This window comes from Lepisma saccharinum, chromosome 21 (assembly GCF_977018435.1).
Source record: "Lepisma saccharinum chromosome 21, izLepSacc3.1, whole genome shotgun sequence".
Classification (NCBI taxonomy): Eukaryota; Metazoa; Arthropoda; class Insecta; order Zygentoma; family Lepismatidae; genus Lepisma; species Lepisma saccharinum.
In genome coordinates, this window is record NC_139249.1 from 6,280,712 (window position 1) to 6,296,041 (window position 15,330).

The following is a 15,330-nucleotide window of genomic DNA, read 5'->3' on the forward strand; positions in this document are numbered from 1 at the left end:
TTCACTTGAACCTAATAGGTCAAGGGGTATTACATATTGTTGGCTGTTGCACTTGTATGATTTTCTACGTACTTGTAAACACATTTTTCTCGTGTTATAAATAAGACACACGGGTATACTATGTAGGGAAAAATAGTTTAAAAGACTAATGTCTAGACACAAATTAAAAATCCAAATTTTCAAATTCACTTGGCTTCTTCTTCAGAGGTTTTGAAATTAGAAACCATTGCACAGGCTATAGACAATTGGTTCAAATTAGGATAATCCCTTAAAACTCCCTTGACAGCTATTTTAACAAGTCTGTGCTATCTTAACATACTGTGCAGGATGTTCAAACTTTCTTTAAAAATTTTGAGACAGGCTTGCTTGGTTGGCTGATTGAACCAACATATGCTATTTATACCATTAGATTAATTGTGACAAGATATGGGTCTTGTAGAAACATTATTCTCTCATCTGATGACAGTGATGACAATTAATTTTTCTAAGTTATTTGCAATAAGCAGGGACAGGATTTATGTGTAAATACATATTTATGTATGAAGCTGAAATCAGTTATATTTTGTGTTATCTTTGCATACCATTGCATGTAAACTTGAGACATGCAGTTTTTATTTTCCATATTTTTACATATACCGTGCGTTCATTTCGATCTGCAGCCGAGAGATCGGGAGAAGCGTGGCGGGCGGCGCTGACGGAGATGCCGACATTTGCGGCCTGTAATGCCCGCTTATTTTTATAGACATATGCAGACATTTATATAAATATTGCAAAACGATCACTAACCTGTGTTATAACACACAAAAGTTCTTCTGTAATTCATCCAAGTTCTGCTTGGCTTTAGAAACGATGGTAAGAGCCACAGATAATAAAGCATTTTAATCATAGTTTTGACCAGTAACGTCCTACTTAAGTTTATATCCTTGAAAGAGTTTTGTGCCGATGGGGATCGTTTGGAGGTTTTGAATGTGCAACACTGTAGCAAGATTACGCTGTAGAAGAAACCGTTAAAAGTCAATAGTGTTCGTGAGCTTCCTTGCAATCCGAAATCTCCGAGCTCGAGTTTTTTGTTCCTTCGCGACTAGATGAAGACAGAGTTGTAAATATAGTGGCGAGCTATGTAAACCAAGAGCGTGTTAATTTCGTACTGTGCGCAAGAGTGTTATTCTTGGTTACTTGCAGTTACTTGTTTGTGTTATTGTAGTGTGTATGTATGACGTGTCAGTGAGACGATTGGAATGCCAGCCGCAAGATTCACGTTAGAACACGTGAAAACAAACTCGTGTCGAGACGTGTGTAGGTAATTTGTACAGAAATTCCCATGCGTTTCAACTCCACACAGAGATACGGTTAGACATCTTGTCCTTAAATTACGAGAAACTGTATCGTTAAATTTTAAAACACCTAAGCAAAAACGACGGATTCTAACCGAAGCAAAAGTCGATGATATTGGTGCAGCATTAGAACGTTCTCCAAACAAACCTCTACGCCGTGTTTCACAAGAGGTGGGCGTGTCAAAATCATCGGCACATACAGTCACTAAGCTACTAAAATTAAAACCATACTCTTATAACACAGGTTAGTGCTCGTTTTGCAATATTTATATAAATGTCTGCATATGTCCATAAAAATAAGCGGGCATTTCAGGCCGCAAATGTCGGCATCTCCGTCAGTGCCGCCCGCCACGCTTCTCCCGATCTCTCGGCTGCAGATCGAATTGGACGCACGGTATTAGGTTTTGGCTCATATTTTAGTTATTTTAACATATTATTTCTATATTTCAGAACATTTCTCAACTTTTACTCCATATTCGCACAATAACTATAGGTATGCCCAAATGAAAAGGAGATTTCGGTTATATCTAAAGAATATTATGTTGCAGAATATTTGCATTACATAATATGTTAATTGCAGTTAATGTGTAACATGATACCTACACATAATTGCCATTGATATTGATGCACTGATCCCAGCGCGTAGAAAAGGAGTGGATGGCTTCAGTGTAGAAACTCCTGGGTTGCGTACGGATCCAGTTCTCCACGATGTTCTGCACTTCCTCGTCACAGGTGAATCATTGACCTTTTTCAGTGATTGTTTTAAGGGGCCAAAGATATGGGAGTCACATGGGGAAATATTGGGGCTGTACGGAGGATGTGTGAGAACTTCCCATTGAAATGTTCTCAGCAGGTCGAGGGTCCTCTTGGCCACATGTAGCCTAGCGTTGTCCTGGAGCAGCACTATCCTCTTCGAGAGCTTACCTCTGCGCTTCTTTTTGATAGCCTGTTTAACCAATACCGCTCAGAGTTCACTGTTTCACCCCGTCCCAGCAAGTCGATGACTAGATGCCCTTCATCCTGCGATAAATTTGTGAAGCATGCTTGCCTTCTGTGTGAAGAAATTGGATTACAGCTCTCTGAGCTGATCTGGAGGAATCCATAATGCACCCGTCCACGCAAAACAACTCTCACCAATTGAGGAAACAGCAGGCGAAGCCGTTCGCTACACCTGCAAACTGGGACAAACACCGTGCCATCTATCGGCAAACATATTTACCTTCTTCGATTAGATACAACGCCGCTACAGCAAAGGTCTCCTTTTCATTTGAGCATACCTTATACATATCCCTGTGTGACTGACAAATAACTGACAGTCCGAAACGACATTAAAGTTTAAGACTTTTTCATACTTTCCAATTGCGTTAATTACAATTTTTCTGTCATCCGAACAATAATGTTGTTTTTCTTCAATTTTATACCTCCCTACTGTTTGCTTTTGCTATTGTAAAACACTTGAAATTTTTGTTTATTTACAATTTTCAACAATAGAAAATGAGGGCTCTAGCATCGCCTCCACACTGCAACAAAATTTTCTTATTCATTGTTTTGGAAACCAAAAAGGAAAACACATTTTGTGTTGGTTTTACAATTAATGTCAATGTAAGCGTACTGTAGTTTATGAAGCTCGTGTAGTGTCTTAAATTATTAAAAATATAATTTTTTTCAATTTTAAGTCCATATTTTGGTGAAACGTACTTAGCACATTTTTACTACAGAGGTAGAAATAAGAGAAAGTATGGCGTGCATACTTTGAATAAACCCTGCTCCATCAACAAGGATGGTTTCAATTCAGAATAAAAATACCATAACAACATAGCAAAGGCCGTCTATTACTTGAAAACAGTACACGTATTTATTTTTTTAATTAGCATGAAATAAAAATTGCCCATGTTAAAAACTAGACAGCTGGGTACCAAAGTAACAATATTGTTGTGGCATGGAAAGAAAAATTGAGAGTAGGTGGAAAGACCTTTACAGATCCAATCACGGCAGGGATATCTGCTGTACTGCATTGTCAGAATTGATAAACATGTCAAAGATATTGAGCCCTCTGTTTACATGCTTGTCAAATTATACTCCATGGGAGGAGAAAGTCAAATATACCTCATGGGAAAGCCAGAAATAAGTGTCTGCTTTTAGACAAATGCAAGACAAAGTAATTTTAACTCTTCATATTCTCGATTCAGACAAAAAGGTTCGTAAAAGTTAGTTTTTCGCGAGTTTATGTAAGTCAAATTCAATTGTGTGTAGCTACGTGTAAACCAGTATTAAAAATATGACATTTCAATTAATACCTTTGGTCATACGTGAGATACAAACATCAAACTTGTGGATTTGGATCAAATGTGTTATACAAATGTTGTTTTACAAGTCCATTGAATTTGCAGTTACACATTTTAAATTTGCATGTTTACCTAAAATTTCAATTTTTCAAGTATCTAGTGAAGATCTGTACTTGATTTTTCAATAGAGGTGCAAAAATAATCTGACTTAAAGTGTGCAAAAATCTTGTAGTTATATCTACAGTTGATTATGAACTGTAGAATGTTAAGTTTCCCCTTCGTAAGTACTGGAAGAAAAACTACACTTTTTAGTGAATATTTCATTTAATAAGAAAATGGAGTGAAGAATAATTTTCAGATTTTAATGCTTATCAAGAAATAGATACTTGAATATCAATGTTCTTCTTGAAGGTTCGCATAACCTCTTTTTGTACATGCAAGATAATCTAACAGTTATTTTTAGTGTTTTTTATTGATTTTATCTGTGTCGTTTTGTTCTGGTTTCCCAGAACTTTCTCAAGCTACACTAAGATATACATACAAAAACACACCCTCACATGGCTAGTCACATCAGTGATATTTTTCCTTCCATAGACTTCAATTTTACAAGCACTCAAATGTTTTTGATGCAGATAGTAGTTTGTTATCTTCACTATAGAAGATAGCTTCTGCTACTTCTGCAAGCAGTGCAACTGTAGGATAAATACTCCAGACCATGTCATCGGTTTGTTTTATTGCCTGAGATCCATATTCATGGCTTTGGAATATGCTAGCAGCCAAGCTACAGAATAAATATACCCTAAGATAATACATTCATTTTGATTGCCTCTTTGACATCAAAGAAAGAAGGAGGATCGACATTTATTTGTGTGTGCACACATGATCAGTTGGCTTAAAATGAAAAAGAATATAATGAAATGAGAAGTGTGGTCGCCATTTATTACTTTGTGCACATGTGATCATATAATGGTTTAAAAGAAAAAGAAAATAATGAAATTAGAATTTATAGCACATCAGTTTAAAATTAACCTCAGAATACTCATGACTGATAGCTTCACTGCTGCGCTATGCCTGTGCACTTTTCTTTGGCAGTTTTATATTATATGTTGACTGTAACATTGTTAATCACAGTAGGAGGAAAAGTTTGTTTTAAAAATGTTATAAATTGCTGAATTTCAATGTTAAAAAGTGATCAAACTTTCCAAACGATAAAATTTAGTGCAGAATTCTGTCATTTTTATTATAAGTTTCCATGCCCCACTTTTTCAAAAAGTATCTGTCTAAATATGCAGCTTCTTTAAACATTGGAATCACCTTAAAACACATATTTATTAGGGAGGTTAATGAACCATTCATGTCCTTCAAGAAACATTTAAGATTTTATATCGGATTGGTAGAATATTGGTATCGGTAAATTTTATATTGCTACTTTATTATCGGTATTAGCCAAAATTTCATTTCGACCCGCTCCTGCAATTTGTACAGCTTGAACACGTCTTCATTACGGCAGCATGTATGAATAGCTAGCTGGGAACAATTCTGTTCTTCAAAATCATTCACAAAGTAATTAAGTAAAGAAACTGGTGGACCTGGTGAAATTTTAAGGGATTATATAAGGCTGTATAGTAGTGTTTGTTCTTTTCAGTTGAGTTAAATTGGAACGTGTATTCTTTCCTCCCCTTTTTTTGTGAACTGCACCTATGTCCAGTAGCAGAGACGTGCATTCTGACATAGTATTATTTGAGATGTGGATCTTTTGTTTCCAGAAAAGGAAGAAGAAGTAAAGTTGTCACCTGAAGAGGAGGAAATGAAGAAGATAATGGGATTCTGTGCTTTTGATACTTCAAAGGGAAAACTAATAGATTGAAGGTAATCCAAGTTAAATTCTAGGAAAAGTGTACAATAAATGTCATTTTTACTATTATTACATTCATTGGATCTTTTTACTTGAAGTTTTTTTTATACATGCATGTCTCAGTAATTCTTAGGAATTGAACATGTTCACCTTTGTATTATTTTTCTTAAGGCGAAGTTTAGCACTAGGCGTCCATTTATTTCAATAACATTAATACTACTGAAGAAATGAACATTATTGCACAAGAGAGGATGAATTTCTCCACATGTTGCAAGTGGAAGCAGTTTTTTAAGTTGATTAAGCTAGATACAATCTGTAAAAAAATAATGAATAAGGTTTTACAGAATTTACTTACATGTATATGTATTCCTTATGAAGAAACAATTTCAGCTTGTGAAAGTTTTGACTTTGCCCACCACAAACAAAATCTACAACCTGTCCTCTTTCCTTTTGTGTGTTTTTCTACGCCAATGGAAGTTTGATATTTCAAAGAGAACTAGTAAAATAATACTCCCATAGGGGTAATGCTGTAGGGTCTTTCCAGAACCTCGTGTTTGGCTGGAAATTGAAACTGTTCCTTGTGGCTTTAAGCTTCTGGAAGGAATTAACCAGCTTTGAAGTTTTATTCCATTTTTTTAAAGTATGGAAACTTTACTAACCACCGTATTTTCCCCAAAATATCAGACTTTTATGAATCTGTTAAGTAAAAATATATATATATACTTGTATCAGTTATTTTATTTTGGAATGTATATATTTAGTACCCTTCCTGGTTAGGCTTGAAAATTTGTGCTCGTCAGAGGTTGGCAACACTGCCAAAATTCTAAGCGTAACTGAAGTATATTACTCAGTGTTTCATGCAAGACAGACATGGAAATAAATGTACCCTGGGAAGTTCACTTATGCACGGAATGGAAGTTTAAAGTGCCTCAACTGGGATTGAACCTGGAACCCCTTGATTACAAGGCAATAGCATAACCACTATGCCATCGGTGAGGTACAAAAAGTTGTAAAATATTTTCACCCCTATTATGCATGTTATATTATTAACTTTTAGCAGTTGGACCTCTCACGTGCTGGACTTTTGAAGGGAGAGCCATTTCAAATACACGCTTTTCAAACTTGCCATAAAATACCAAGAAAATCGTAACTTCAGAACTAATTGTCTTAGACAGATGAAATTTGTTTTGTTTTCTTAAAGACAGGGCTTTTGGCAGAGGTAAAATTTATACATTGTGCCTTCCAATAATTAGTATTAAAGGAAGGAAAAGAAGAAGAAAGTTGAATTTTTTTAAAAAATTGACATTCCGCCCCCTCAATAGACCAAAGGGAATGAAAAATGTAGTATGTAGCGGTGGTACGAGGCGCATCCAGAAAGTAAGTTTCCCTATTTTTTAAAAAAAACAACAACACAGTTTCAGGAAACCATTTATTGGCAACAGGTACAGCAAAGGTTCAGCTATTTTTCAACATAGCAACCACCAGAATTGAGACACTTGTCGTATCGTGGTATCAACTTTTGGATCCCACTGTCGTAGAACTCTGCCGCCTGTGAATGGAACCAGCGTGTGACAGACGTCTTCAGCTCTTTGTCGTTGCCAAAACGCTCACCGGAGGACAGGAATTTCTTGAGGTGCAAGAAAACGTGAAAATCGCTGGGATCCAGATCAGGACTGTAAGGTGGATGATCAAACAACTCCCAGCCAAATTCTGTCAACCACAGCTGCTGTGCGCCGAGCCGTATGTGGACGAGCATTGTCATGGAGGAGCACAACACCTGCAGTAAGCATGCCACGCCTCTTGTTTTGAATGGCACTTCGCAATTTCCTTAGTGTTTCACAGTAATGGTCAGCGTTCACCGTTTCACCTCTGGGGAGGAAGTCAATGAGCAAAATGCCCTTCCTGTTCCAAAACATGGTGCACATCACTTTCTGTACCGACAGCGTCTGTTTGAATTTCTTCTTGAACGGAGATCCACTATGCCACCAATGCATTGACTGCTGCTTGGTTTCCGGGGTGAAGTGCGAAATCCACGTCTCATCGCCCGTGACGATCCTGTCGAGGAAATCATCGCCGTCATCATGGTACCGTTGCAGGAATGTCAGTGCTGCTCCTGAACGTTTCATTTTGTGTTCGGATGTCAGGTTTTTCGGCACCCACCTGGCACACAATTTTTTGAACAGCAGGCGCTGCGTTACAATCTCATGCAATACGAATCGCGATATCTGCAAAAAAAGGCTACTCAACTCCGTAATCGTGAAGCGACGGTTTTCTACGATGCGCTGCCGCACCAGCTCAACCAGATCATCAGTGATGAGGGGCGGACGCCCACTGCGCTCTTCATCATGGACACTTTGACGACCTTCCGAAAACTGCCGACACCAGGGACGCACCATCTGCTTACTCATAATGTTCGGCCCATAGACCTCATAGAGCTGACGATGAATGTCAATTGGAGCAATGCTTTGTGCATTCAGGAACTTTATCACATTACCAAACCTCGCATGCGGCGGGAGAAGGAATACGAGCTTCCATTTCGGACCACTGCTGCCTCGCTACTGGTATGCGGCGGGAGAAGGAATACGAGCTTCCACTTCGGACTAATGCTGCCTCGCTACTGGCACCGGGCGGGATCTATCCGCCTGGCATATGATTGATACGTCTTAGCTCTGCTGCGCATGCACAATTTACACGGCTCATTATGTTTACTTTCACGGGAAAAAAATAGGGAAACTTACTTTCTGGATGTGCCTCGTACATTGCTGCAACTGTGCAAAGTTTTGTTGAAATCAGACTGATATTCCTTGATTAAAAATAACAGTTTATGAACCGGCAGTGTTGCCAGCTTGGGAACAATACCCGGAATTTTTGCTTCTAGTGTTGGCCCTATTGACGCTGGATGGACCAAATTTGGAGGGAAGCATGACAAAAGACCAATGTATGAGGATATGTAACTGGACCCTTCATTGTCGGATGTTAATTAAAATGTTGCTTTTTACTCATTCTTACATTTAGAATTGAAATTGTTGAAAAAGATGCAGTGGTTGAGATGTTACAGCCTTTTATCTTTAATTTATCTCATAGTAACAAAAGGGAAACAAAGAGTTTTTTTCAAACGGCTCTTGTTGATAATAGTAACAATGGATGTATTATATTGTATATAATTCATTTAGACGTAAACATAAGAAAAAGAAAGAAAAAAGAACGGAACTATAGTGTATAGTTTTCAAGAAATGGCGTATTAGTTGCTGCCATGTGCTAACACGTGATCTGGGCAAATTTCGACAATTGGGCCTTTGCACACGCTTACCCCCTGAATCCTTATTGTCGGACGTTGCTTAAAATGTTGCTTTTTACTCATTCTGGCTTGTGGAATTCACATTTTTTTTAAAAATGCAGTAGTTTTGGAGTTATAGCCAATTTTAGAAATCTATCCCATAATAATATGGTGGTAACAAAGGTAAAATAAACACTTTTTAAAACTTGTTAATAGTAGTAAAAATGTAAATATTGTTTTGTAATTCGAGTTTGCCATACTTTCGTATGTATACTAAAGATCAAAAAAGACAGAATGGAAATATCATGTGTAGTTTTTAAGAAATGGTGCATTAATTGCTGCCGCACGCTGCTGGTCGAAATCGCATCCGGCTGGCCGCTAGAGATTAAAACAGCATTGTTAGTCTTCTAACTGATTTTATGGATGTATTTCTAATAGAGATGTAGTCCCTTCTCTATCAATAATGGCCAATATAGACTTTCTTATCTGAAAATTGACAATTTATACTCATCTAGGCTTGTGGCATGCGTTGAACCCCAATCTTACGTTTCTGGATTCTACATATTTCTACATTTTGTTATTTCACCTTGGTTTCCTGAAAAACGTAAAATCGAGTTTCCACTGTATTTAACTGGAAAGATATCTTTATGATGCAGAAGTGAAGCCATTCTCTTGCTTCATTGCATTACGTTACGAGGGTTGATAAACTGAGGCAGACAATTTTTTCTATGTATTTTTATGACATCATTTAATAAAATAAACTATAATTTATTTGAAAAACATTAACAAGGAGTACCTCAACTATATTGAAACACTACAAACTTTAAGATTAAAATAACAATTTTGCTGTATTTTTAAGAGTTCCTTATTAAAAGCTCATTGGTATTGAGAATTTTGCTGCTACCATTGAACTGTATAATTAGCTAGACTGTATGCATTGTTCTTTCAGTTTTCTCAAGTTTATTGACACCCCTAACATGACTTTATCCTTATTTTTACTTCGGCAATCCTTCCTCCGTTCACTTCAGTGGCAGAAGGCAATGAGCAATTTACTCCCGATCTCACCATCACAGGTTCTGTGTTCAAGTTCTGACCTTGCAATGAGTGCTTCTTCATGAATTCATTGATTTCATCTAATCATCACTTATTCTCTTCGTTGTGATTATATTTTTAAAATCAATACTCACACAGCGTGATAAAAAACACTTTAAGAGTTTGTCCGAGCTTTCCATTCCATCTCGGAATCAATATCTAGGCTTGTCGAGAGACTGCGAAGGATATGCGGTTGAACTTCATTGGCGCTACTTGCTGTATCTGCCAGAAGATGTCGTTGAGGTCTTGCAGTGTTGGTAAGTTCTTGTTTATTGAGATTTATGGCAGAAGAAGATGGGTTTTTCAGTTTGACTGTGAATGAAGATTTCCACATATATTGTCATAGAGAGTATTTGAATTTTTAATATTGTGTACACCTTCCTATAATTATGTGGAAAACTATTTTATCGTGGTATAGCATGGTGAAACTTAAAAACACATCTCTGTCAGCCATCAATCTCAACAAACAAGAATTTACCAACACTGCAAGACTGCACCAACATCTTTGGCAGACACATCAAGAAGCTCCAGCAGAACCTTAACTACGTCCACTTCGTCGTCTCTCGACCAGCTCTGATGATGATTCAGAGTTGGAATCGAAAGCTTGGACAAACTCTTAGTTGTATCTAAAGATATCTATTTGGCAGTTATGCGAAGATAGCTAATTTGCTCTGATAAGCTTACTTTTCAAGTCTGTCGAAGCCACCAGACAAATGGTGAAATCGATCGCGAGAATAAAATCATGAAAAGTAAGCTTATCAGAGTAAATTACAAACTCTTAGTGTTTTTTATCGTGATGTTTGTGTGTTTTGTGTTGTTTTTACCAAGTATATTGCAGGCACGTTATGTAAGAACTTTTTTACTGTCTTATATTTTTTTGCTTGTAAGGGATATATATCTGATGCTGCTCCACATTGTACAAGTAAATCACAGGCAAGAAATGGACATTGATGAACATGTGGACCATCAGTATATTCAAGAGCCTATCATGACCATGCCATTCTAAACACTTGAAATAGTACATAAATTACTTGAAATATTCTACGTCATATACTGATCCGGCTAACAAACATTTAAGAATATGTCTACTTTAAGAAGATGTCTACTTTCAGATTCGGGCCTCCCCGATGCCGCAGTGGTAATGTCTTCGCCTTGTAATCAAGGGGTCCCAGGTTCGATACCCGGAGGAGGCACAAGTGGTTCGGATCCCACTTTAAACTGTAGGTACAGTCCCGATTAGCCTTACTGTGCATAAAGTGGACTTAAAACAACAAATCAAATCAAATCAAATCTACTTTCAGATTTGACTTTCGTTTATAGGAATGCAAAAAGGGGATGAAATACGAGGGTCGTTGAAGGAAAAAGTTTCCCTATGTTGCAAAAAATGTATTTCTTAAGTTACAGACAAGAATCAAGTTGCACCAAGTAGCATGGTCGTTTCTCCCTTTTCAACATAATTTTCAAGGTGGCACGAGCATTTGTCCCATCATTGCACAAGTTTTTGAAAGCCATCTGCAAAAAATTTGGGTTCCAGGGAACGAAGAACACTTTTCACGGCTGTCTGAACCTCCAAATCAGTGTCAAAACATTGACCCTGCAGCTGGGACTTCAGCTTCACTCAGGGCCAAGTCAGGGCTGTAGGTGTGTCTGGTAACCTTTCACATTTCATTTCTCGAAGTTTATCCTGTGTTAGTACTGCCGAATGGGGACGAGCATTGTCATCCAAAAGGATGACACCAGCAGAAAGGAGTCAAGGACGTTTGCGGCGAATTGCTTTTTTTCACTTTCTCCAGTGTTTGGCAATAACGTGCAGCATTGACTGTTTCCCCTTTCTTCAAAAACTCTGTAAACAATACTCCACACCACCAAAACAGTTGTTCCGCCATGACTTGCTACTCCTTATGGCCAGGGCACGTTTCTCACTGCATGACTCACGCATGCACGGTAGCCTGCACGATCATTGCAAGTGTGTAAATGTAGAGGAAAGACGAAAAACACATTGCTAGTTTCATTTCATTTATCAGGCTCGTACTTTCTCCAAAATGAAAAGGGAAACTTTTTCCTTGAACGACCCTCGTATATGGTGTCTATAGGATAACCTGTTTTCTTCCCACTTTGACAGGAAGAAGTAATCACCACCTTTCGTGGGTAATCAGTGTTGCTGCTAGCATTCCATTCTAATATAAAGTTCAGTGGTGGCACGACAAGTGTTTAAGGGCCAAGTTCCATCGGGCAGTTTGTTATTGGGCACACCACATACATCCCTACTGTAAAAGTAATTTCCCTACATTTCCAGTGACGGGCCAAAAAATTTCCTGTATAATTTATTGTTTTTTTCTGTAGCAAATGGACTTGTTTTGTTGTTTTCTGAGTTTATGAATTGGTAAAATACAGTCATTCAGGCGCAAGAAATTGGCACATGTCTCCTAAAAAAGTGTAACAACATGTGAATGTTGGAACAAAAAATTATTGTTAATATATCATTAGCAATTAGGATATAGCTAGACCTATGGTATTTATAGCAAAGTTCTATATTTGAGTATTTTATTCTGTTAGTTATTACTTATAAAATTACTACTAATGGCATAAGTTGTCATTCTAATAATAGAGGTGTTTATATAAATATGGTGTCTGGATGAAAGTTGACATTTCAAATATTGTGCATCATAATCATAAGTTTATGTGGGTTTCTGCATTGTCACAGCAAATTGTTAATTTTTTCATACGTAAGACTGTGCAGAAATACACTTTCCACGTTATCTTCTGGACCAATTTAGTTGATATTTGAGGAGTCTTGTTCTCCATGCTCTTCATCCATTGGAAAGTATTGTTTAGCAGGTGAAGATAAATCTTTTTAACCTCCCACTTGTAACATGCTACAAGACATGTGTACGGGGGTTTGTGTATTTGGTTTGTCATCAGAGCTGATCCAACAATAAAATTGGCTGAAAAATGTTCTGCTAATAGAGGATGTGTTTATCAAGGGTTTCAATAATCATTTTAAAGTAGAATGCTTTATTTTTCAATATCTACCATATGGATATTTAAAATCTCAGAGTGAGCCGATACGAATGGTGATATATCGGTCGATACCAGTGGTATCGGTTGGATTTTATTTACCGATACATTTCTGGGATTTATATCTTTTTGTAGGGTCTGCAAAATGTCATGCATCACCTTCACAAAGTCCCCGACAATTATGCAAGAGTTCGAAGTTTCCATTTTTTTTTCACCAGTATCGGATGAATAACTATTTTGTGATCACACAGAAGTATTTTGGTAATCCAGTGTGATTCTTGAATATTTGAAGTATAAAAACTGGTAAATTAATTCTTGTAATTGAATTGGAACACCAACCTACTTATATTAATGAACATTTTGAATAACTTTAGTTACTATTTTCATGCATTGTTAGGAATTGTTAAAGAGTAGGGTATCATCGGGTCAGCCCTAAGTATTAATAAGAATTGCTCTTCAATGATTGTTATTAATGTTTTACATATATATGTTAAGATCTTGGTTCATTTCTGGTATAGAAGCATTCAAGATAATTCCACGTGTCATTTCCTTGCAGGGAAAAATAAAATGTCATTCACTTAGCACAATATATTTTTATCTTTCAGACAAAGACCTGGAGGGGAAGAGTCCAGAAGAACAAGAAATGATGAAAGCAATGGGATTTTGTACCTTTGATACCACAAAAGGGAAGAAGGTCAATGGAAATGATTTGGGTACTGTTCATGTTATTCTGAAACGAAAGTATCGCCAGTACATGAACCGGAAGGGAGGATTCAACAGACCGTTGGACTTCGTTGCATAATGTGTGCGAAAGCAATTATTCCAGAGCATGTGAAGTTCTGTGAACAATGTTTATTCTTTGTAGTATACTCTTTTCTCTTTTAAGTTACTTTATCACTTGTGAGTGTCATGAACGTTATCTACATATAAGCATTACAGAATGGATTCGAGTGGAACACTATGAATGTTGTAAGTGTACTGTTTGCGTATTAAAATTGTTCAGAAAGTATGCACCTAATTCTACTGAAAAAACTAGTTCTATTTTTTTTAATCTTTTATTTTTCTGTATTTTTTCCATAATGCAGGATAATACTGTTGGAATATTGTATTCATATTATAATAAGTACTCCAGAAAGTAATTCTAATACTTTTAGTATGTATGCAGCTTCTAGTAAATGTTTGGAAATTTAGAGTGTATTCTGTCGAACAGTCATGTTGGCTAAGAAGGTTTCCTTTCGTAATAAAGACCTTTGAATTTCATTTTCATCAAATTTATTTTTTATTTGAGGATTGCGATCACACTTTCTGATACTATGTTTGATTTCCTATGAAATAATGTGATGTACTCAAAATACTCTTATGTATGTTGATGCATATTAAGTGTGCATTTTTAGTTGCTGCTTTAAACTGTAAACATTCATTGTTGTATGCATAAACTAAACAATGCATAAAGCAAATACACAGTGATAAAATATAACATACACTAAATCAAACATGAAATCCAATATGTCATTGGTATCTCCACAGAATTAACAAAATAACGTGGCAATAATACTGATTTTGCATATATACAGTGGAACCTCAATTTTATATTTCTAAAAAAATCTTAAAATGTAAAATCTAGGAAAATTTTGTAACATTTTGCTATGTTGGGACAAACAATTAGAATGTATAATGCAGGAAAATGTAAAACCAGGATTCCACTGTAATATCAAGTCTGTCAACTAAACCTTATGGTTTTAAATTACAAATAAAAATGAAACTCTTTCTTGCAACGAAGTCAATTTAATACATGTTGCACTAGATCTTGAAGAAATTTAGGAAAATAGCGTGAGTGGCAGTTTCATGCAATTTCTTGACAAGGACAGTACATTGAACAGCACACCTGTGAGGTGCGGTAACAGAATCGGACGTTTTTTAAATCAACACTGAACAAAAGTTGCTCACGGTAACGACATTGACTGTAATCTGCATGTTGCCAGTCTGAATACCATTTTACTGTGCGTAAGGAACTTCAAGGGGACTGCATCAGCATTGAAAAGAACACCTGGGAGACATCGTAAGGTTCAAAATCCCAAAAACATCGAACAAGTTCGGGTCGGTTTCGATGAGTCGTTAAAAAAATGAACTGTCCTTGTCAAGAATGCTACAGATTTGAACTGTCGGATCCAAGATTCGGCCAGGGAAGTTAAGCAAATTTATAAGCCTCTGGTTTGACCTAACTGCACGTTCGTGATTACGTAAGTCTATTAAACTATTGATAATATCTAGACAACAGTGAAAGAAAACTACATGAAAATTCACGTCAATGCTCTAGAAGCAATTCTAAGCATATGTAATTTTTCACATTTTGAAATGTTTAAGAGGTTTTTCAAATGGAGAGGAAAATTTGAAAAAATTTGCCCATTCAAATGCCAAAGGTCCAGCCGAGCCTTAACTTCTGCCTACATTCTTCATATGGGAAGTAAA

At 36.7% G+C, this 15,330-nt stretch overlaps 1 protein-coding gene across 3 annotated transcripts in view; it reads left to right on the forward strand.

Annotated features, from left to right (window-relative positions):
• Nucleotides 1-14,132, forward strand: part of ytr (U4/U6.U5 small nuclear ribonucleoprotein 27 kDa protein yantar) — a 38,236-nt gene extending 24,104 nt beyond the window's left edge. For 2 of the 3 annotated variants that reach the window (XM_083142387.1, XM_083142388.1), the window contains 2 exons: nucleotides 5,386-5,488; nucleotides 13,467-13,605. In XM_083142387.1, the coding sequence (XP_082998513.1) occupies nucleotides 5,386-5,486 (101 nt within the window). In that variant the 3' untranslated portion in view covers nucleotides 5,487-5,488; nucleotides 13,467-13,605. Of the gene's footprint in view, nucleotides 1-5,385; nucleotides 5,489-13,466 lie in introns of all 3 variants that reach the window. The other variant, XM_083142386.1, reaches the window with a different exon arrangement.
• The last annotated feature ends 1,198 nt before the right edge of the window (nucleotides 14,133-15,330 follow it).